Source organism: Micromys minutus (assembly GCF_963924665.1).
Source record: "Micromys minutus genome assembly, chromosome: 27".
Classification (NCBI taxonomy): Eukaryota; Metazoa; Chordata; class Mammalia; order Rodentia; family Muridae; genus Micromys; species Micromys minutus.
The window spans coordinates 1,823,584-1,848,479 of record NC_137962.1 but is presented as its reverse complement, the minus strand read 5'-3'; the positions used below and the strand labels follow the sequence as shown (position 1 = coordinate 1,848,479).

Genomic DNA, 24,896 nt, shown 5'->3' with positions numbered 1-24,896 from the left:
AGGATGATTGCCTGGGAAACTGAGAAATAGGCTAGGAGAGAGTGATAACTCCACAAGGTCTGGTATTTGCTTAGAGAAGTAGCCAGCTGTGAGGAAATATGTTTTTCTACCTGGCCCTAAGTTGCAACATATCTAACTGTAGCTTTTTTCCACAATTCCTAATGAGGCATGACTTAGCAGCTGTCTGCACCTCTGATACCTAAAACCTCCCCTTCTATGACAAGGTTTTCACTGAGGCACTTTTAACTTAACTTCATTTGGTTAAAATTGTTCTGGATTCAAGCAAGACATAACTGCCGTTATTGGTGACAAAATTTTCTCACCATCTGCCCAGCAAAGGACACCTCCACGAAGGGATCCACAAGGTCCTTACTGTCACCCACAAATGCTTTGGTGACATTTGCCATAATGCTGGAGTTCATTTTGGGTAATCCTTCTGCTCGGTAGAGTCTCACATAGAACCTTGCCCAAGGTCTTTCTGATGGAAATCCTTGAGGAATCAAAAGGTTCCTAAAGGGAGACAAGAAAATTTTAAAATGAAAAGCTCTGCCAGTCAAGAGGAGGGAAAGAGGGCAGGTACAGACTGAAGGCAGAAAGAAAGAAAAATATGGATATAGAAAAACACTGGGATTCATCACTGAACCAAGTTTTCTTTCTAGAAGTTAAATTCTTTTTTTTTTTTTTTTTTTTTTTTTTGGTCATAAACCAGTGGTTGAAGGTATAAAAAAAAAAAAAACCCAGCTATATGTGGATAAATTATATAATCTTAAGAATGACTTATCTATCTAATATATACACTTAAGGATCAGAGAACATAGAAGAGATAGAAGAAAGACAGTACGAGTTGAAGGATTGGACACATGCTGCAGAATTTTTTCTTTAAACAACAAAAAGGACATGAAGTGGGGTGCATAGGAAAGAGGGTTTTGTTTTGTAAACAATAGAGTAGAACAGAATGATTTATCTAAAATAAGCTGTTACAGGAAAACAGTGTTCTTGTCTGAAAAATCCAAGCTCCAAAAGGAGCCATGACTTTGAGAAGATGCATTCAGGCATCTGACAGAGCTGAGTCTCTAATGGACACGAAGTGAGCAGCACTCACACACCCATACAGAAGACAGTGGAGAGAGGAAAGAGATATAAAGGAGGGCATAGAATTTTTCTTTTATGGGTCTGGTTGGCTCTATCTCACTTTTCTATTTGCTCCTCAGCATCAAAAGTTTTCGGGTTGGTCTTTAAGATGTCGCCTTTCCCAGTCACGCTGATGTCACACTTCAGGTAGCCTTTGGTGCCAGTCCTGATGTCACCAGGGTCTGTAAGCACTGCCCACTTGTCACAGAACTGATGACCTATGAACACATCTTGTAAGTAATATCCTTTGCAGATAGGACAGTGGTTCCCTCATCTCCTCCCACAGCCCCAGGGTCCTGGTTTTTCACTGATGTTTACAATAGTAGCCATTTGTAGATATCCCTAATCCTCACGATATCCCACTCCCTTCCTTCCTCCTCATCCTCTCTCCAACCTCCTGACTTTTTCTCCAACGAATTGTAGACATTTGAGAGACTTTCAGTCTAGTGAAGCACATAGGGAATTCCCAGCTTTGCAGAGCAGAGAGCCAACCAAAGAGGAATAAGAAGCAGGAAGGATAGGTGGAGCTTGCTTACCAGGTTGGTTGTACACAGTCCCCACATCCACTCTGAAAGAGCCAATCAGGATGCTTCCTATCAGCTTATGATGTAAGACCTACAAATGATAAAGCACCAACCTGAGTCATTTGTCTTTGCAAGTACATCTGTGAACTGGATCCAGGGTTCACCAAAGAGATCTCTAGGACTTGATTCTTGTCTGAGTTTGGCCTTGTCTAGAGCAGAATCGTGTGTGTGTGTGTGTGTGTGTGTGTGTGTGTGTGTGTGTGTGCACACACATATTTCCACATACACACACTCACCCACTCATCAACCCATAGGGTCCTAAGTAGCCTCCAGAGTATCTCATCTGTTCCTCCTTCTCTAGCAACCTTTACCCTCATCTGCTGAAGGATGCCCTACACTCACTACCAAGAGAATTATTTAATCAAATGTATTCTACTCCTCAATACCCACTTCTTCCTCTTCAAATTTGACCTATCCTTCACTGACTGGATCAAAAGTCATGTCCTCCAAGTATCTGTCCTTGATCTCTGGAGTTGCCACTGTTGTCTCTTTCCTTGGCCTCCAAATCATCATTTACAATTTTCTTTAGAAATTATCATGTGCTGCCAGATGTGTTAGTACTGTTCAGTAGAGTGTGTTCTATACAGTATAGTATTTGTCCTAATTAGAAGTGAGCAGAGTGCCTATCTTGGTTACAGCAGCACACTGAAATGCTGGTATTACCACGAGGAAGTCTTGAAGGAAGGTAGCACAGTTGGTGCCATGTCTAAAAGTCACAGTGTATGAGAGATTGATGGAAAACTTAGAATAGTTTAATCTTTAATATAAAAAGGGGGAGCTGTCAGAAAGAAGACAGCACGACTGAAGTGCCTTCAAATCTTGAGAATGTTGCATCCAGAAAGGGAGTTAAGGCTCTCTGCATGGCTCTTAAGTAACAGGTTGAGATTTCAGCTCAGTTAAGAATGCCATTTTTCATACTAATCAGAATCTCTCAGCAATGAAGGAGTAATTATCTAGAAGCAGTGACATCTCTGTCACTGGAACCTAAGGGCCTTAAGAACTCCATGACATCATGGAGGTGCTTCTGGGATTCTGATTATCAATCCTATGATTCCTTTGATCAAGGGCAGTGTCTCTTTGTATTTCACCTACCATCTACCTTATTCATAACAGATACTCAATAGATATTCAACGAGTTAATAAATGGTCTAAGGGAGGATGAATGGCAAAGTCTTGTAGCTTCTTGTTGCCAGGGGCAGTGGGAAGAAGTAAATCAGCTGACCTTAAGAAATAACAGCCATTCCTATTTCTCTCCCTTCTGTTTCTGTCTCTATCTCATTCTCTGGTTGTGATTTTCCAGTGGCAGAGAACAGAGAGGAAATAAGGACAGCCTGGCTTTAATGGAGGAGCTATTTAAGACCACACACAAAAAGCTGCCTCTATTACCAGCCTTGTTTTCCATGGCCAACATGATTCCCCAAGGCCTGTTTCCAGTTCCTTTCACAAGATAAAGGTTCCTGTGGAAGATGGAATGAAAGAATCTCAAATGATTCCTCAAACCACACAGAAAATCTCTTTAAGGTATCTACCTATAGGTTGAGTGCCAGCCAAGCCTACTATGACATTACTAGGCTCCTGAAAATGCACCACACTGTCCTGAGATTCTGTGTTTCTTGGGTTACTGTTAAAGGAAAATAGTTTATGGTAGCACTGGGGCATGTTACAGTGTGGCTGTCCTAGGAGCATCTAATTACAGTCAACCACATTACCCCTTTTTAATAATATTTCAATTTATTATTTGAGAATTTTATATAAATAAACAATATATTTTGATTATACCCATCTTTGTTCTTCTCCTTGACTCTTCCTGGGACCCTCTAACATGTATGTATGCCTTCCAAATTCATGTCCCAGCCCCTTTCTTAGGTCCCATCGAGTCTAGTTAATTTTGATCACATGTGCTTGGGTTTGGGGCTATCCACTTGAACATAGGCAACCTAGCAGTGGCCACATCCCCTCCAGAAACCTGCCAATAGTTCCTCAGCTAGGGATGGAACCTCACAAGTCCTTCTCCAATTCACACTGGAATTTTGATTGGCTTGCTCTTACATATGTAACAGTCTCATGACTCTGAGTAGTTATTTTTCTAAATGGCCATTCTGTAAAACAGCCTTCTAGATACCTACATTTATAGACACACATCTGTGCTGCTCTCTGCCTTGGTCAGATTTTGCAGTGAGCAGTGATTAATACAAGGACTCATAACTTTCTAAGTGCTGAGAATCTATGACTATGAGTCATCTCCCTTTAACACTGAATTAATTCATTTACACTGACTTTCAGTTTATGAACTAGTAGGAAAATTGTATTAAACATAAGAGGGAAGGGTTTCCTTTAAAATCTTTGGTCTCTCTTCCTAGAAGTCATTTAAGAACAGCAAAACAGTGTCTTCTCCCAAAGAAGGAATAAAACATGCAAATAGGCGTTGATCCTATGTCTAAAATTCAAGGTGTCCCAAGAATAGTCATGACTCTTGTCTGTGATGTGACTTAACCTGGTGAGGAACTTAGCTGCACTAGAGCCAGTCTCAACAGGTGGCTGCTGGAGTGACTGCAAAAAGTCCTGAGAACCACACCAGCTTCCAAAATATCTTCTATATCCTTGGCATTATGCCTGAAACTCAGATGCTAAGAATGTTTGGCTCTTGGTGGCTTTTCATTCCTCAAGAGTCACATTCTTTTAATGCTCCTGGGAAGGATGGTATCATGATGCTACTAGGACTCAGGCCTTGAGACAGGACTTTATTGACATTCAACTGAGGTTAGAGGTCCTATTACATATGTGTTAATCGAGTTCACAAGAGAGTGATAAAAACAGGGCAGGGAAGAGAATCAGAGTTGCTATGACTGTTGAGAGAACAATTTTCTTATTCTCCAGACACTTTTACCAACATAAAGTAGCTCTGTTCTTTGAGAACATTTTAGAGCAAAGCTCTGGTCCCTCTCACCCCCTCCACACACTCTTAGGCACACATATTCCCATGGTAGAAGTGGTAATTTTCTGAGACTAAGAAATAGATGTACCCATCTACTACCCACAGTTCTCTGATCCTCTATTGAATAGTGTGAAGTGGGAAATGGCCCAGTTGGCCAGTTCTCCTCTCACTTGGGACAACATGACTTCAGCATCTCATTCATACTTCTCTTTTCACTCCAGCTGCTCATGAACTAAGTCCATGACATGCCCCAGTAAGCCCAGAGATCTCACATTGTTTCTATTCTTCAGTCTGGATCAGTGGATAAACTTCCCCTCCCTGGAAGGGGCTGAGAAAGATCTGTCTAGCAGATCCAATTCCTACTGGAAAGGTCCTGGGGTCCACACTCAGAGGCATCTTTCAAGAACCTTGAAATGCTCCAAATAATTGTCTCTGCCTATCTGGTATTATCATTGATGATACTGACATATGTGAACTGTCCCCAGTTTCTATTCCTGTTTCTCTATTTGTCACTGACTAGAAGAAAAGATGGTTGTGATTAACTAGAGTAGAGATCACCCCAAGAAAAAGCCATAACATTATGTTGATTTTTAAAAAATAACTGAAAAATGACAGCCAGTTAAGATGTAATCTGTAGCATATGTTTCATTATTCTTGTATCCACTTAGCAAAAGTTTACTGTAGTTCACCTCTTTCTTCCAAGGAGCACAGATTCCCTTGAGATGGTTCTGCCTCCTAAAATCCTCTGTATGGGGATTTTCAGCTTTAGCCGGATGCCTCCACAGTCACCAACCTATATATATCCCCTTAAACCCATGCATCCCTAACCATGCTGAGCTGTCCCAGTGTCTAGAGCCTCTCCTGCTTTCCCCCAATACCACTACCTGCCATGTTATACTTACTGAAATTTTGATGATCTTGTCGAAAAGATGCACTTGGGGTCCGATGAAATCAAATACAAAGTACTGTAAAACATAAAGTTCATCTTGGTCATCAACCCCCAGCTTACATCTAAGAACCTTGCTCCTAGAATGAGTTAGATACCTTAAGTTGTTTTCAGTTGTTTTGTAATTATTTTATGTATTATATTTTAGATATCACCAACCACATTCTTGCATAGGATGAGTATAAGTATTCCTCTAAAGTAGACATTAGTAGTACTTTTTTGGATCACAGATTATGTGTGTGTAAAATTTTTAATAGTATTATGTTTTCTCTCCTGAGGAACTAATAAGCTGTATTAGTTATTTTTCTGTTGTTATGATATAATGCCAGGACCAAGGCAACTTATAGAAAATCAAGTTTATTTTGGATTATAGTTTGAGGGGGCCAAGGATCTGTCATGGTGTGGAGGCTTGACTCTGGAACAGAAAGCTGAGGACTCCTATGTCAACAACAAAGACAAAGCAGATGTCCCCAAGACAATGACACTGAGTGATGACCAATGGTTCACATATCCAATCCTATGGGGGACATTTTCATGTAAACTACTACAGAAGGCTTTTTACATTCTGGCTTTTGCTGTATCCTTTCCAACCCTTGCTTTATTGCTTCCTTCCTTCCTTCCTCCCTCCCTCCCTCCCTCCCTCCCTCCCTCCTTTCTTTCCTTCTCTCTCTCTCTCTCTCTCTCTCTCTCTCTCTCTCTCTCTCTCTTTCTAGGTATATTGGTATAGTTTTTCAGTGAACCCATTTAAAATATTTCTCAGGATTTTTTTCTCTTTCAAACATTCTTGAAAATTACCAACGCTAGCCAAGGACGGAACAAAAAGAAAGATGAATTATAGAATTTTTTTAATATTGGAAAAAATATGAAATTTCAGAGTTAAAGAATTACCTTGAGGCTGAAAATGTGTTTCCATGGGTAAAGGGACTTCTTCAAAAATCTACATAGTGGATGGAGAGAACTGATACCTGCAAGTTGTCCTCTAACCCCCATATGTATACCATGGTGCATGCCCACAAGTGTCCACATACTTGAAGACAGATAAATAACTAAACTGTAAAGATTATGTAGATGGTGCCCCAACATGCAATACAGGAATACTAATAGCTAAGGAGCTTAAAGGGTGATGACTAGTTTCATGATCTGAGTTATTTTTGGCTCTAGAGCCACGCTTTGGGTCTCCTGAAGAAGAGATTAGGTATATAGTACAAGTTTTACAGAGGTTGAGTCAGGTGGCTCTCAAGTGAAGTTGCAGAATTTAAAGGTACATAGAATGGGGAGCTGTGTGGAGGGAGAAAAGCAGGTGGATTAAAAAGAACTGGGACACTGTAATGACCTGTGCTTTGCTTTGAGCTATAGATAAAAATGAATTACAAGTTGTGAATGGACATAACAATGGGAAAAAAACCAAAAATAATCTGTTATGTCTGTACTAGGAGATCTTCAAAATGGCAGTGGTCCTCCAGGCTGAGATGTAGTCCCATAGTAGTCCTAGCATATGGGTTTGGTCCTCAGTGCCACAATAAATGAATAAATATAAAGGTGATAATGATTTCATTTTAGTCAGAAAATAGGTATGACCTTTAAAGAATTTTTTCATATGTAATGTATACACACACACACACACACACACACACACACAAACACACATACTCACATCTTTTTTTTTACACATTTCACATTTTAAAACACATCTTTAGTACTAAAAAATTGTATGAAAATCTCACTTTAGTGAAATTCTTCACGTAAATAAGTATGACTACATGTGGGCTCCTTTGGGCTGGTGATTTTTCAATGTTTGCTACCTTCACCTGACTTTTATTATTGTACTCTCCAATGTCTCATAGACTTCTGGTCCTGCACCCATTGTTAAAGTCAGCAAATAAATCCAGCAACCCTTACCTCTTCCTCCAACACCTAATGGCCTCTGTCTTAAATGTGAGAAGTTGTGACCTGGGCTTGCCTTCTATTCTTTTTCTTGGTTTCCTACTTGCTATGGTTGGGCACAACTTGACATCTTTTTAAACCAAGATTGCAGGCATAATTATAACATTTATTAAGTAAAAAGGGCCTTGCATTTTTAGTGAATTTTCACTCTTTTGTATTAAATCTGTGCCAAAAAGATAGAGGGAGAAGTGGAACAAGAAGAGAAAAAGCAACATCTGAAAAGATAAGGGCAATTCTGACACAGGAACAAGGGATTTCTAGTTAATGTCTTTATCCATGTTGTCGCTGTCTTCCTTGTAGATTGCTGCTATGGTAGTAATGAAGACTTTGCAGCATTTTTTTTTTTTTTAGCAATTCATGTTGTCTGGCAATTGAAAGCCAAGTTTAATGCTTAAGTCTTGTTCCTCAGTTAGGCCATATACATATATTGTGAGTACAAGCCAAAGGCTAAAAGTTTTAGTATCAATAGATGACAGACTTAATAGTATATTATGGGACATGGAAATAATGGAAAATTCTCCAACCATGAAGTAGAAGTGAGCTTAGTCTGCATAACTAGCTAGACACTATCCTAGAGCCCATTGTTTTGTAAAAGGAAGAAGTCACAGAACAGCTGAGTGGTGCTAGTGGACATTTATATCCCTGTGTATGCTTGAGTTCTCTCTGGAAGATTCTCCAGTATCATGAGAATGGATCCCACCAGGGATAAAATCTAGGGTATTGGGGTCTGAACATTAAAGGGGAGTGGGATTTTCTACTATATACTATATTACATTCTGCCATACTTTTTTGTCAAATATCATTATATTTACAAAGAAAGGCTATTTAGAAACCTTCATCTTTGGAGTCTTCTTTTAAATTTTCTATGGATCTTAGAAAAACACAACTGGATCCGCCACCAGGATCAGTGGAGACCCAGAGACACAGGCCTGGTGAGAACAGGTTCCGACTAGCCAGGGGGCAGAGAGATCTCTGCGGAGTGCGCGGAAAGTGTGCCCCTGCCTGGCTTGATCGAGAGATCCAATAACCTGGCATTGGGCCCTCTGTTCCCAGCCTGCGGCTTTTGGGTGCAGAAAAGGTACTTGGACCATCAGCCACGAGGAACAGCAGAGACCTAGAGACACAGGCCAGGTACAAGGGAAAGGCGAGAACCAATCACTGACAACAATATGGCAAGAGGAAAACAAATGAACGTACCCCAGGGAAACCAAGACAACCTGGCAACACTAGAACCCAGCTCTCCCATCACAGGAAACAGTGGAAAGCCAAACATTCCAGAAAAAGAAGACTCAGACTGGAAATCCTACCTCAAGATGATGATAGAGATCCTTAAACAAGAACGGGAAGAAAAGCATAAAGAATTAGAGTTTTAAAGAAGAAACAAGAAAAACACTCAAAGAACTCAAAGAACTAGAAGAAAACAGAACCAGAGAGATGAAGGAATGGAAGAAGGAATTTAAAATTGAAATGGACACAATAAACAAAACACTAAAAGAGACAACGCTAGAAGTAGAAATCCTAAAAAAGAAATCAGGAGTAACAGATGCAAGCATTTTCAACAGATTACAAGAGATGTAAAAGAGAATCTCAGGGGTCAAAGACAACATTGAAAACATACACAAAACAGTCAGAGAAGATGCAAAAACCAAAAAGTTCCTAACCCAAAATGTCCAGGAGATCCAGGACATAACGAGAAGACCAAACCTAAGGATAATAGGAATAGAAGAGGGCGAAGAATATCAATTAAGAGGCACAGTAAATAACTTCAACAAAATCGTAGAAGAAAACTTCCCTACCCTTAAGAATGAGATGACCACAAGCATAAAGGAAGCCTACAGAACTCCAAATATGTTAGACCAAAAAAGAAATTCCTCCCGACACATAATAGTCAAAACACCAAGTGCCCAAAGCAAAGAAAGAATACTAAAAGCAGTAAGGGAAAAAGGTCATGTAACATATAAAGGCAGACCAATCAGAATGACAATTGATTTCTCAACAAAGACTATGAAAGCTAGAAGAGCCTATAGAGAGATCATGCAGACACTAAGAGAGCACAAGTGCCAGCCCAAGATGCTATACCCAGCAAAACTATCAATCACCATAGATGGAAAGACGAAGATATTCCAAGACAAAACTAAATTTACACAATATCTGACCACAAACCCAGCACTACAACTAATCATAGGTGGAAAACCCAATACAATGAGGGAAAATACAGCCTAGTAAAAAACAAGAAAACTCCTAAGCAAGAAAACCCAAAGGAGAAAGACACACAGGCACAATTCAACCTACAAAAGCAATAATAGCAGGAAACAGCGACCACTATTCTTTGATATCTATTAACATAAATGAACTCAACTCCCCAATAAAAAGATATAGGCTATCAGACTGGATACATAAACAAAACCCAGCATTTTTCTGCATACAGGAAACTCATCTCAGAGACAAAGACAGACACTATCTCAGAGTAAAAGATTGGGAAAACACCTTCCAATCAAATAGCCTGAAGAAGCAAACTGGAATGGCTATTCTAATATCGAATAATGTAAATTTCCAACTAAAAGTTATCAAAAAAAGATAAGGAAAAACACTTTTTACTCATTACAGGGGAAATCTATCAGGAGGAACTCTCAATTCTTAACATATATGCTCCACATACAAAAGCACCCATATTCATAAAAGAAACCTCACTAAAGCTCAAAAAGTACATTTCACCCCACACAATAATAGTGGGAGACTTTAATACCCCACTCTCACCAATGAACAGATCATGGAAACAGAAACTGAACAAGGACATGGTAAAACTAGCAGAGACTATGAACCAACTGGAATTAATAGACATCTACAGAACATATCATCCTAAAATAAAAGAATACACCTTATTCTCAGCACCTCATGGCACCTTCTCAAAAATTGACTACATAATTGGACACAGAATGAACCTCAATCAATATAAGAAGATTGAAATACTCCCATGCATCCTTTCAGATCATCATGGTCTAAGGCTGGTCTTTAATAACAACAAAGACAACAAAAAGCCCATATACACAAGGAAACTAAGCAATGCTCTATTAAACGATAGCAGGGTCAAAGAAGAGATAAGAAAGAAATTAAGGATTTTCTAGAATTCAATGAAAATGAAAACATGACATACCCAAACCAACCTGATGCAATGAAAGCAGTACTGAGCAGAAAACACATAACTCTGAGTGCTTCCAAAAAGAAACTGGAGAAAGCATACACTAGCAACCTGACAGTACAATTGAAAGCTCTAGAACAAAAGGAAACAGATACGCCCAAGAGGAGTAGACTGCAAGAAATAATCAAACTTAGGGCAGAAATAGGCCAAATAGAAACAAAAAGAAACATTCAAAGAATCAAAAAAACCAAGAGCAGGTTCTTTGAGAAAATTAACAAGATTGATAAACCCTTCTCCAGACTAACTAGAGGGCAAACAGAGAGTATTTAAATTAACAAAATCAGAAAGGAAAGTAGAGAAATAAGGACTGAAACTGAGAAAATTCAAGAAATCATCAGATCCTATTACAAAAGCCTATAGTCAACAAAGCTGGAAAATCTGGAGGAAATGGATGAATTCCTAGACAGATACAAGATACTAAAGTTAAACCAGGACCAGGTAAACCATCTAAATACTCCCATAACACCTAATGAAATAGAAGCAGTCATCAAAAGCCTCCCAACCAAAAAAAGCCCAGGTCTAGATGTGTTCAGTGCAGAATGTTATCAGACATTTATTGACGACATAATACCAATACTCTCCAAACTATTTCACAAAATAGAATCAGATGGAACACTACCTAACTCATTTTTTTGAGGCTACAATAACCCTCGTACCTAAACCCCACAAAGACCCTACAAGGAAAGAGAACTTCAGACCAATCTCACTTATGAACATTGATGCAAAAATACTCAACAAAATCCTTGCAAACCGAATCCAAGAACACATCAAAATGATCATTCACCACGATCAAGTAGGCTTCATCCCTGGGAAATCCATCAATGTAATCAACCATATAAACACACTCAAAGAAAAAAACCACATGGTCATCTCACTAGATGCTGAGAAAGCATTTGACAAAATTCAACACCCCTTCATGTTAAAAGTCTTGAAAAGAACAGGAATGCAAGGGCCATACCTAAACATAATAAAAGCAATATACAGCAAACCAACAGCCAACATCAAACTTAATGGTGGGAAACTTGAAGCAATCCCACTAAAATCAGGGACTCGACAAGGCTTCCCACTCTCCCCCTACCTATTCAACATAGTACTGGAAGTCTGGTCAGAGCAATTAAGCAGCAAAAGGAAAACAAAGGGATATAAATTGGATAGGAAGAAGTAAAAACATCACTATTTGCAGATGACATGATAGTGTACTTAAGCAACCCCACAAATTCCACCAGCAAATTCCTACAGGTGATAAACAAGTTCAGCAAAGTGGCTGCATATAAAAAGTAACTCAAATCAGTAGCCTTCATATATTCAAAGGACAAACTTGAGGAGAAAGAAATTAGGGAACAGATACCCTTCACAATACTCACAAAAACTATGAAATACCTTGGTGTGACTCTAACTAAGCAAGTGAAGGACCTGTATGACAAGAACTTCAAATCTCTAAAAAAGGAAATTGAGGAAGATCTCAGAAAATAGAAAGATCTCCAATGCTCATGGATTGGAAGGATCAACATTTTAAAAATGGCCATCTTACCAAAAGCAATCTACAGATTCAATGTAATCCCCATCAAAATTTCAACTCAATTCTTCAATGAGTTGGAAAGAGCAATGTGCAATTTCATATGGAATAACAAAAGACCTAGAATAGTGAAATCCATCCTCAACAACAAGAAAACACCTGCGGGAATCACTATTCCTGACTTCAAGCTATATTACAAGGCAATTGTACTAAAACCCTGCATGGTACTGGTACAGAAATAGGCACGTGGATCAATGGAATAAAATAGAAGATGCAGAAATGATCTCTCACATATATGGTCACCTGATTTTTGACAAAGGAGCTGTAAACATTCAATGGAAAAAGGACAGCCTATTCAACAAATGGTGTTGGTCCAACTGGCACTCAGCATGCAGAAGAATGAAAATAGACCCTTTTCTATCTCCTTGTACAAAGCTCAAGTGCAAGTGGATCAAAGATCTCCACATTAGATGAGAAAGTAGGGAAACCTTAGAACTCAGGAAGCTAGACACCAGAGAATCTAACAACCCTATTTAAAAATGGGGTACAGAGCTAAACAAAAGTTCTCAATGGAGGAATATCGAATGGCTGAGAAACATCTAAGGAAGTGTTCGACATCCTTAGCCATCAGGGAATTGCAAATCAAAACAACCCTGAGATTCCACCTCACACCACTGCTCGTTGGGTTGTAAACTGATACAACAACTTTGGAAATCAGTCTGGCGATTCCTCAGAAAATTGGACATAATACTACCTGAAGATCCAGCTATTCCACTTCTGGGCATATATCCCAGAGACACTCCAATATACAACAAAGACGCATGCACCATAATGTTCATAGCAGCTCTATTTATAATAGCCAGAAGCTGGAAAGAACCCATATGTCCTTCAGTAGATGAATGGATACAAAAATTGTGGTACATGTACACACTACTCAGCTATCGGAAACAATGACTTTATGAAATTCTTAAGAAAATGGATGCATCTAAAGAGTATCATCCTGAGTGAGATAACCCAGTCACAAAAGAACAGACATAATATGCAGTCACTGATAATGGGATACTAACCCCAGAAAGCTCTGAACTCCCCAGAAACAACTCACAGACTGTGTGAAGTTCAAGACAAAAAAAAAAAAAAAAAAAAAAAAAAAAAAAAAAAAAAAAAAAAAGAAAGAAAGAAAGAAAGAAAGAAAAGCAAAAAACATTATGCTCAATCCTTACACACCAAGAAAACTTTGACTAATTCTGGGTTACATCCTGTTTTACATGTATTTTATGCTCATTGTAACTAGTAAGACCTTAATGCACACTATTAAACCTTTGGGGAAAAAAAAAACGACAAGCACTGACAAAAATGTATTTGTATACTTTAATGCAAAAATGCTTAAAATTTGTTCATTTATCTTTGTTTTTTAAAATAAAGTTGCTCAAAAAAAAAAAAAAAGAAAAAGAAAAACACAACTGTTTTGATTTCTTACAAGTACGCTTATTTCAAATTCAGTAATTAAAATTTCTGTGTTCCTCTGTGGAAAAGAATATCTACTGTGTCTTTAACCAACATTCTCTGAATGCAACTCCAGTGCTTATTAAAAATGGCAATGAGCTTTTGAGAGATAAGGTTAGTGTGCTTCTTTTCCTTTCTAAATCTGACTGTCTTGTGATCAATGCCTTGGGACTGTGTGGAAAGAGTTCAAACTGGGCTGTGAACTTAGACAGGAACAGGAAGAAACTCTGAGGGGCTCCACTTTTCTCCTCACCAGTGAAGAGGATGTGGGTCCAGAAGATGCTCAGTGACTTACTTCATTATAAAACGGGCTGTTGGTCCCTTCTTTCACCGTGCTTTGCTTCTTCTCATCCCCAATCTCAATGGTCACAACTGGGTCAATGTTCTCACCCACCAGCTGTCGGGCCTCGGTGATGGTTACGGTGATCTACAACACAAACCAGTGCTCATGCCACTTGTGCTGTCAGGGCTCTTCAGTCTCCTGACTGGGGGATGCTGGGCAGGAGGAGCCCATCACTTACTTGATAGTTTTGAGATTTGATCTCCCCACCATGGATCTTAGTCAGCAGTTTTGCTCTATTAAAGTAAAGTTAAATATATGGTTTTATATTTATTGATAACATTGTATGCAAGTATAAAATGGAAAATAAATAATTTAACAGCAAATTACTATATCTCAAGAAAGAACAAACTTCAGACATGTAAACCATTTTCCCAGGCATTTCTAAGCACCTTCCTTTACATAGTATCACAGATTATCTCTATATCTCTGGGGAAATATAAGTAAACAAGTAACTTAAGATTTCTATGACTTAGTTTCCCTATCCTAACAACAAGGCTATTAATATCATTTATACTACAAGGCAATTTCTAGAATTAAATAATATAATGCATATAGGCAGTTAACCTAGTGTCTAGCAAGAATGTACACAAGTACTTCTATATATAAGGTTTTCAATACTGTTTCTGTCTTGACCTTATGAAAATGACAATTCCTCAGAAAGGCAGGGGCAAAGAAGGATCTGTCCTTTGCTGGGCTAGTTTTAGACCCAGAAATGAGTCATTCTTTCTAAAAGATGTAATTTTGAGTGTTGTGATTGCTTTTGAACAGATTTGTAAAGAAAATTGGAAGGCATGACCAAAAGGCCATCTCATTGAGTTTCACAGTCACAAGAACTTGTTTATCTGGACTATCTCAGGTAATTGAAAATATAAGGGGAACACATGGGAATTAGATACTGGGTAATCATGGGTAGAGAAGAAGGATGCCTGTTACCACAGAATTAGTGATAGGTGGGAAACAGACTGAGATGAGCTTGATTTAATGTTGTTCCTTTGGCTTCTAACAATACAACTGTGTACCTGCCTCCATCCCATGTCTACTGACTACAGTTCAGCCTAATAGGAACTACTGAAAGCTGAAAAAAAAAAACACCTCAAGGCTTTTGAATTAGACTGATCTGAGGTAAAAGATTTATTCTTTTTAATTTTAGACTTTAGCTATCACCAAGCCCTAGCTAAAATCACTAAGCTGCCAATTTTTACAGACATGTTAGTGACAACTGGACAACAATCTGTGACCACTAAAACCATCTAACTGACCCACACACTTGAGGGTGATAATAAAGGTTTATATTAGGCCACTCATTTGGATGGCTTAGTTTTGTTCTGATTTTACAAACACAGTTAATCATGACACAGCATGTGGAAGCCAGTATCTTCTGAATCTTCTCTGGTAGTTTAGGAAACATCTTCTCTTTGGGGGAAACATGTAATTAAGGTAATTAGAATCATGATGAATTGAAGAGCAGGCAGGCTAAGAGACAGCTCCCAAGCATGCCTTCTGGGCTTGTGCTCATTCCTGAGCTCCTAGCAGAATAACTAGGCCTGAAGCTAGTGGGACCAAGACTCTGTGGAAGGCTGGTCTGTATCTGGAGACAGCCACTCAAAGAGAAGTTGAATGGCCACAGACTCTCTTCCTTTCTTAGACCTTCGGTTTCTGGTGGACAGAAACTAGATCTTCTCTCCAGTTTTCTGAGAGCCTGCTACACCCAGGGTACAAAGTGAGTGTACTACCTATACAAACACCATACCTTCTCTTTAAAGGAGCTGAAGGGCCAGGTGCAATGGAAGCATCTTCATGAGTCAAATCTTCTGGTCCTTCCTGGTGAGAAGGCCCTTCCTGTGGTACTTCCAACTCACCACCATCTAGAGAAACAAATGAAGAAAGAGAAGTTTGTTAATATAAGATGGCAAATAGGTAGAGGCTGAGCAACTGGTGGGTGGGAGACCTGGGCTGCCCGGGAGCAGAGAGATATCTGCAGAGTGCACACGGAAAGTGCACCCCCTGCCTTGCCCTGCCCTGCCCTGCCCGATCCAGTGACCAGGAACAGAAATTTCGAACTTCTGTTTCCACCCGGTGGCGACTTCAGGACACAGAGCGGAGCCTGGCCCATCTGCCACCCGGAACGGCAGCTCATAAAGGCTGAACAACTGGTGAGTGGGAGACCTAGGCTGCTGGGGAGCGAGCGGAGGGATCTCTGCGGCGTGTACACAGAAAGTGCACCACCTGCCTTGACCTGCCCTGTCCTGCCCGATCCAGTGACCTGGAACAGAACTTAGGAACTTCTGTTTCCACCTGGAGGCGACTTCAGGACGTAGAGCGGAGCCTGGCCAATCTGCCACTCGGAACGGCGGCTCATAGAGGATGAGCAACTGGTGGATGGGAGACCTGGGCTGCCAGGGAACAGAGAGATCTGGAGTGCACACGGAAAGTGCGCCCCCTGCCTTGCCCTGCCCTGCCCTGTCTAATCCAGTGACCAGGAATAGAACTTTGGAACTTCTGTTCCCACCCAGCTACTCTGAGGCATAGAACAGGGCTCCGCCCATCTGCCACCTGGACAAGTGGAGATCCAGGGACACAGACCAGATACAAAGGAAAGGCAAGAACATATCACTGACAACAAAATGGCAAGAGGAAAGTGAAAGAGTATATCCCAAGGAAACCAAGACAACCTGGCAACACCAGAACCCAGCTCTCCCATAACAGCAAACATCGGAATTCCAAACACTCCAGAAAAGGAAGACACAGACCTGAAATCATACCTCAAGATGCTGATAGAGATACTTAAACAAGAACGGGAGGAAAAGCAAAAAGATTCAGAAGCTTTTAAAGAGGAAACAAAAAAAAAAAAAAAAAACACTCAAAGAACTCAAAGAACTAGAGGAAAACAGAATCAAAGAGATGAGGAATGGAAGAGGGAATTTAAAATGGAAATTGACACAATAAAGAAAACACTAAAAGAGATAACCCTAGAGGTAGAACACCTAAAAAAGAAATCAGGAATCACAGAAGCAAGCATTTCCAATAGATTACAAGAGATGGAAGAGAGAATCTCGGGGGCAGAAGACAACATTGTAAACATAGACAAAACAGCCAGAGAGGATGCAAAAAACAAAAAGCTCCTAACCCAAAATGCCCAGGAAATCCAGGACACAATGAGAAGACCGAACCTAAGAATAATAGGAATAGAAGAGGGAGAAGAGTATCAACTAAGAGGCACAGTAAATATATTCAACAAAATCGTAGAAGAAAACTTCCCTACCCTCAAGAATGAGATGACCACGAGCATAAAAGAAGCCTTCAGAACTCCAAGTAGGTTGGACCAGAAAAGAAATACCTCCCGACACATAATAGTAAAAACATCAAGTTCCCAAAGCAAAGAAAGAATACTAAAAGCAGTAAGGGAAAAAGGTCAGGTAACATATAAAGGAAGGCCAATCAGACTCACACCCGATTTCTCAACAGAGACTATGAAAGCTAGAAGAGCCTGGACAGACATCATGCACATCCTAAGAGAGCACAAGTGCCAGCACAAGCAGCTATACCCAGCAAAACTATCAATCACCATTGATGGAGAGATGAAGATATTTCCAGACAAATCAAATTTACACAATATCTGACCACAAACCCAGCACTACAACGAATTATAGGTGGAAAACCCAATACAATGAGGGAAAATACAGCCTAGTAAAAACAAGAAAACTCCTAAACAAGAAAACTAAAAGAAGAAAAAGACACAGACACAACTCAACCCACAAAAGTAATAATGGCAGGAACCAGAAACAACTATTCCTTGATATCTATTAACATAAATGGACTCAACTCCCCAATAAAGAGACATAGGCTATCACACTGGATACATAAACAAAATCCAGCCTTTTGCTGCATACAGGAAACTCATCTCAGAGACAAAGACAGACACTATCTCAGAGTAAAAGGGTGGGAAAAAAACTTCCAAGCAAATAGCTCCAAGAAGCAAGCTGGAGTGGCTATTCTAATATCGAATAAAGTAAATTTCCAACCAAAAGTTATCAAAAAAGATAAGGAAGGACACTTTTTACTCATTACTGGGGAAACCTGTCAGGAGAAACTCTCAATCCTTAACATATATGCTCCAAATAAAAAAGCATCCACATTCATAAAAGAAATCCTACTAAAGCTCAAAAAATACATTTCACCCCACACAATAATAGTGGGAGACTTTATACCCCACTCTCACCAAAGGACAGATCATGGATCAAGAAACTGAGCAAGGACATTGAAAAACTAGCAGAGACTTTGAACCAACTAGAATTAATAGATATATACAGAACATATTATCCTAAAGTAAAAGAATACACCTTCTTCTCACCACCCCATGGCACCTTCTCGAAAATTGACCACATAATTGGACACAGAGCGAGCCTCAATTGATATAAGAAGATTGAAATACTCCCATGCATCCTCTCAGATCACCATGGTCTACGGCTGGTCTTTAACAACAACAAGACAACAAAAAGCCCACATACACATGGAAACTAAACAAAGCTCTGTTAAACGATAGCAGGGTCAAAGAAGAAATAAAAAAAGGAATTAAGGATTTTCTAGAATTCAACGAAAACGAAAACACAACATACCCAAACCTACGGGATGCAATGAAAGCAGTACTGAGAGGAAAACTCATAGCCCTAAGTGCTTCCAAAAAGAAACTGGAGAGAGCTTACATCAGCAACCTGACAGCACAGATAAAAGCCCTAGAACAGAAGAAAGCAGATATACACAAAAAGAGTAGACGGCAAGAAATAATCAAAATTAGGGCAGAAATAGACCAAATAGAATCAAAAACAACCATTGAAAAAAATCAACAAAACCAAGAGTTGGTTCTTTGAGAAAATTAAGAAGATTGATAAACCCCTAGCCAGACTAACTAGAGGGCAAAGAGAGAGTATCCAAATTAACAACATCAGAAAGGAAAGTGGGGACATAACAACTGAAACTGAGGAAATTCAAGAAATCATCAGATCCTACTACAAAAACGTATACTCCACAAAATTGGAAAATCTGGAGGAAATGGATGAATTCCTAGACAGATACAAGATCCCAAAGTTAAACCAGGACCAAGTAAACCATCTAAATAACCCTATAACACCTAAAGAAATAGAAGAAGTCATCAAAAGTCTCCCAACAAAAAAAAGCCGAGGTCCAGACGGGTTCAGTGCAGAATTCTATCAGACATTTATTGGGGATATAACACCAATACTCTCCAAACTATTCCAAAAGATAGAATCAGATGGAATACTACCTAACTCATTTTTTGAGGCTACAATAACCCTCGTACCTAAACCCCACAAAGACCCTACAAGGAAAGAGAACTTCAGACCAATCTCACTTATGAACAGTGATGCAAAAATACTCAACAAAATCCTTGCAAACCGAATCCAAGAACACATCAATACGATCATTCACCATGACCAAGTAGGTTTTATCCCTGGAAAGCAGGGATGGTTTAATATAAGAAAATCCATCAATGTAATCCACCATATAAACAAACTCAAAGATCAAAATCACATGGTCATCTCACTAGATGCTGAGAAAGCATTTGACAAAATCCAACACCCCTTCATGTTAAAAGTCCTGGAAAGAACAGGAATCCAAGGTCCATACCTAAACATAATAAAAGCAATATACAGCAAACCAACAGCCAACATCAAACTTAATGGTGGGAAACTTGAAGCAATCCCACTAAAATCAGGGACTCGACAAGGCTGCCCACTCTCCCCCTACCTATTCAACATAGTACTGGAAGTCCTGGCTGGAGCAATTAGACAGCAAAAGGAGATCAAGGGGATACAAATTGGAAAGGAAGAGATAAAAACATCACTCTTTGCAGATGACATGATAGTGTACTTGAGTGACCCCAAAAATTCCACCAGAGAACTTCTACAGCTGATAAACAAGTTCAACAAAGTGGCTGCATACAAAATTAACTCGAACAAATCAGTAGCCTTCCTATACTCAAAGGACAAACATGTGGAGAAAGAAATTAGGGAAAAGATACCCTTCACAATCATCACAAAAACCATGAAATACCTTGGTGTGACTCTAACTAAGCAAGTGAAGGACCTGTACGACAAGAACTTCAAACCTCTAAAGAAAGAAATTGAGGAAGATCTCAGAAAATAGAAAGATCTCCCATGCTCATGGATTGGAAAGATTAACATCTTAAAAATGGCCATTCTACCAAAAGCAATCTACAGATTCAATGCAATCCCCATCAAAATTCCAACTCAGTTCTTCATGGAACTGGAAAGATCAATGTGCAATTTCATATGGAATAACAAAAGACCTAGAATAGCTAAATCCATCCTCAACAACAAGAAAACATCTGCGGGAATTGCTATCCCTGACCACAAGGCAATTGTGCTGAAAACTACATGGTATTGGTACAGAAATAGGCATGTGGATCAATGGAATAGAATAGAAGATCCAGAAATGTGCCCTCATGTATATGGTCACCTGATTATTGACAAAGGAGCAGTAAACATTCAATGGAAAAAGGACAGCCTATTCAACAAATGGTGGTGGTCCAACTGGCACTCAGCATGCAAAAGAATGAAAATAGACCCTTTCTTATGTCCTTGTACAAAGCTCAAGGATGAGTGGATCAAAGATCTCCACATTTAACCAGTTATACTGAAACTATTAGATGAGAAAGTAGGGAAAACCTTAGAACACATAGGCACAGGAGAAAATTTCCTGAACAAAACACCAATGGCTCAAGCTCTAAGGTCAAAGATTAACAAATGGGACTTAATGAGATTGCAAAGTTTCTGTAAGGCTAAGGACATCGTCAAGAAAACAAAATGGCAACCCACAGAATGGGAAAAGATCTTTACCAACACCACATCAGATAGAGGCCTAATATTCAAGGCATACAAGGAACTCAAAAAGCTAGACACCAGAGAATTAAACAACCCTATTAAAAAATGGGGTACAGAGCTAAACAAAACGTTCTCAGTTGAGGAACACGTAATGTCCGAGAAACATCTGAGGAAGTGCTGGACATCCTTAGCCATCAGGGAAATGCAAATCAAAACAACCCTGAGATTCCACCTCACACCAGTCAGATTGGCCAAGATCCAAAAATCAGATGACAGCAGATGCTGGCAAGGCTGCAGAGGAAGAGGAACACTTCTCCACTTTTGGTGGGGTTGCAAACTAATACAGCCACTCTGGAAATCAGTCTGGCGATACCTCAGAAAATTGGATATAGTACTACCTGAAGACCCAGCTATTCCACTTCTGGGCATATGCCCCAGAGACACTTTAATACACAACAAAGATATATGCACCACAATGTTCATAGCGGGTCTAATTATAATAGCCAGAAGCTGGAAACAGCCCAGATGTCCTTCAGAAGATGAATGGATACAAAAATTGTGGTACATTTACACAATGGAATACTACTCAGCCACCAGAAACAATGACTTAACCAAATTCTTAAGAAAATGGCTGCATCTAGAGAATATCATCCTGAATGAGATAACCCAGTCACAAAAGAACAGACATAATATGCAGTCACTGATATTGGGATGCTAACCCCAGAGGCTTGCACTCTCCCAGAAACAACTCACAGACTGTATGAAGTCCAAGAAATAAAGAAAACAAAAAAAAAAAATATATTTACAAAACAAGAAGACTTTGACTATTTCCATGTTGCGTTTTGTTTTGCATATACTTTACGCTCATTGTAACTATTAGGTTTTCAATGCATACTGTCTAGCTTTTGAAAAAATCAAGTACTGACTAAAAATATATTCACATAGTTTTATGTAAAAATTATTTTAATATCTGAAAAAACAGTACTGACAAAAATGTATAATTTTAAGCAAAAAATGTTTAAAATCTGTACATTTATCTTTGTTTTGTAAAATAAAGTCGTTTAAAAAAAAAGATGGCAAATAAGCCTCCACTTTGTGCCTACCATGATGGAAGACAACATATGCTCTGTCCCTATTGAATTAAATATGGTATTGACAGAAAATCCAGGCAGATAGACTCATAATTTTTGTATTCATTCATTTGTAAGAAGGGATAGAAGGCTCAGCACACAGATATACAAATAAGAAAACCTATTCAAGACCTTGACAAAAAACAGTCTCCTAAAATAAATAAAACAGTCCAGAAACTGGTGGTCATTCTTGAATGTGCTGGCCAGCTTTTAATGGCAAAAACCTCATGCTATAAAAAGGCAGTCTCATCCCTGGACTCCACAAGTGGTACCCCACAGAGTAAAAGCTGAGCAGGGCTGGTAGGGGCCATTTCAGACTTAGGAGTGGCTAAAAGTTTTGAGACAAGGATATTATGCTGGGTTATCACTTGGACTCTCATTACAATCATATGCATTTTCCCAAGAGGGGAAAGAGGAACTAAAGACAGCTGTGAGACTGTGGAAGCAAAGATTAGACTGCCCTCATCTATCATAAAGTAAAGAATAGCATAGCCTCATCCTACCTTGTTTAGATTTTAATATCCCTTAATGGTATTGAAGGTCTGGTGGTCAAATCATGCCACACCTAGGAGTTGGGAGGGCTGTAAGATGTGAGGCCTGGGTGAAGGGAGGTAAGTAACCAGGGACATGTCTATGCAGTAGAGGTTGGGGTCCTGGCTTGCCCTGTTGTTGCTCTACATGTTTCTGGCATGTTTGGTTTTTCTACTGTCCAAGATCCAGGCATCCATGAACTGAAACCATGAGCTAAAATACATTGTTCCTTCTTATCAGATGGTCTCCTCAGGAATATTGTCATAGTGATGAAGTTCTGAATAATGTGGAAGTTGGAAGTGGGAAGAAAGTTTCTTCATGTTTTTGACCCACAGATGCTGACCCACAGATCAGGCATCTGGGCATCAAAACTATGAAAGAATACATCTGTTAAGCTACCAAATTACCTACTGTAGAGAGGACAGGTCACTAGGAAGCCCTAAGGAACCAAATTTATAAGAACTTATCAAAGAAAACCAACTGAATAGATAGTAATCCGGCTCTTCGATCCTCCCATTCTGACCTAGAAGGTGATGTTATTCGTGGGAACATTGCCTGATGACTGAAGTTTGGCACACATGTCCATGTCATTTACCTTGTCTTAGGTTTATGATTTCCTTATCTATACTTAAGGTGGGGCTGATGACTGATATATTATAAAGTTATTAAAAAGACAAACACAACAGTATCCCAGTTCTCTGTCATAGCCTAAGGAAGCTTATGTGAGTCATAAAAATTTTTCTGATTTTTTTTTTTCCTTCTTTAAAATGATGATTTAATAAGGAAAGGCTCTCCAAAACTTTTTAAAGCAACCAGGTTCTCCCTCTCCCTCTCTCACCCCCCTGTCCGTGTGTGAATGTGTGCATATGTATATGTATATATGTTTGTTAGAATGTATGTATATGTATTTCTAAAAAAATCTCAGCATCTAAAATTTTTTCTTCATGAATCAAAGCAGAACTAGAGATTGGGAATGGAAAAGTCTCAAAATGACACACTATATGACAAAAGCTCATTTGTTCCAATTTGTTCACATTTTTCTGTGTGAAATTCTGTGCGATGGAGATGAAGCTTTCACCAGGTCATCCCAGTACCTGTTCCCAGGGCTTCTAAAACTCAACTAGAAATACATCATCAACTGGACTATTTTTGATGTGCTTTCCAGCTTTGACTTCCCCCGCCACACACAAATCTTGAATCAGAAGACATTTGGGCTCTATTGGCCCACTCCCCAGGCATAGCCATATTAGATTCTCTGTAACGTTAGAGAGAAAAGCTGGGTGAAGAGGAACCTCGTTTACTGCAGTTTTCCTCAGGAAACTCAGGCCAAAGCCAGACAAAAGGGTCAACAGAGAAAACACTAGTGCCTGGCTGAGTGCCTTGTAGCCTTGCACAACAAGATAAATACTTGTTCTCTGCAGATGACTGAGCCTTATGTGTGCAGAGCTCCTGGCATAGATGCAGATGTGCAATAAGCACCCTTGGAAACCTCAAAAAGTTAGACAATGCGCAAGGTTAGATGCAGGAGAGCCATCTAACAGACCATGGGCCCCTCTTGCAGGGCTTACACTCTGGAATGTAAGAGAGACCTCAGAAAATCTCAAGGTAGGAAAGTCATTGCCGCAGCTTTTTTTTTAATGTCCCATTCTCCTTTGTTTATTGATTTATGGTGCTCTCTTACCGTGTGTGGGAGCAGGGTGATCGTCTCTCTCTCTCTCTCTCTCTCTCTCTCTCTCTCTCACACACACACACACACACACACACACACACACACACACACACACACACAGAGAGAGAGAGAGAGAGAGAGAGAGAGAGAGAAAATAGCACATAACCTCTCTTAAAGTACCCCAGTGGCTTCCCACCCTAATTATAAAACAATCTGAAGTGTACACATGACTCATTGTGGATTTCTTGTTCCATCTGGCTTCTACCTGCTCCCTCTGACCACCTGACCTTGCCACCCTTCTCTGTTCTCTGCCAACCCAGGCCTTGCTTAGTTTCTTCTGGCCTTATGCTGAATAACCTGGGTTTTTGTTTATAAGCCCCCCACCACACACACACCTGAACTGCCATTTCTGTTGCTTGTTCCCTTGTGGCCCCCTTTCCACTTTGAAAGTCTTGCTTTGACCGTGACTTTCAAGAAAACCCCTCTGAATGCATTGAATTGCACTGTGTCAATGAGCCAGGAATCTAGACTCCAGAACAGTCTTCTAGTGTCTAGCCTTCCTTGTATTTTCACTTGCAATGCATTTGCTGCAGGAGGGTCCTGAG

At 39.6% G+C, this 24,896-nt stretch overlaps 1 protein-coding gene across 1 annotated transcript in view; it reads right to left on the bottom strand.

Annotated features, from left to right (window-relative positions):
* The window catches only part of FER1L6 (fer-1 like family member 6), a gene marked incomplete at both ends in the record, with an annotated part of 122,170 nt that overhangs the window by 94,089 nt on the left and 3,185 nt on the right, over nt 1–24,896 (bottom strand). Inside the window, 7 exons of the mRNA XM_080938937.1 lie at nt 324–510; nt 1,193–1,349; nt 1,668–1,746; nt 5,553–5,615; nt 14,054–14,185; nt 14,280–14,334; nt 15,852–15,966. Of these exons, the coding sequence (XP_080795063.1) occupies nt 324–510; nt 1,193–1,349; nt 1,668–1,746; nt 5,553–5,615; nt 14,054–14,185; nt 14,280–14,334; nt 15,852–15,966 (788 nt within the window). The remainder of the gene's footprint in view (nt 1–323; nt 511–1,192; nt 1,350–1,667; nt 1,747–5,552; nt 5,616–14,053; nt 14,186–14,279; nt 14,335–15,851; nt 15,967–24,896) is intronic.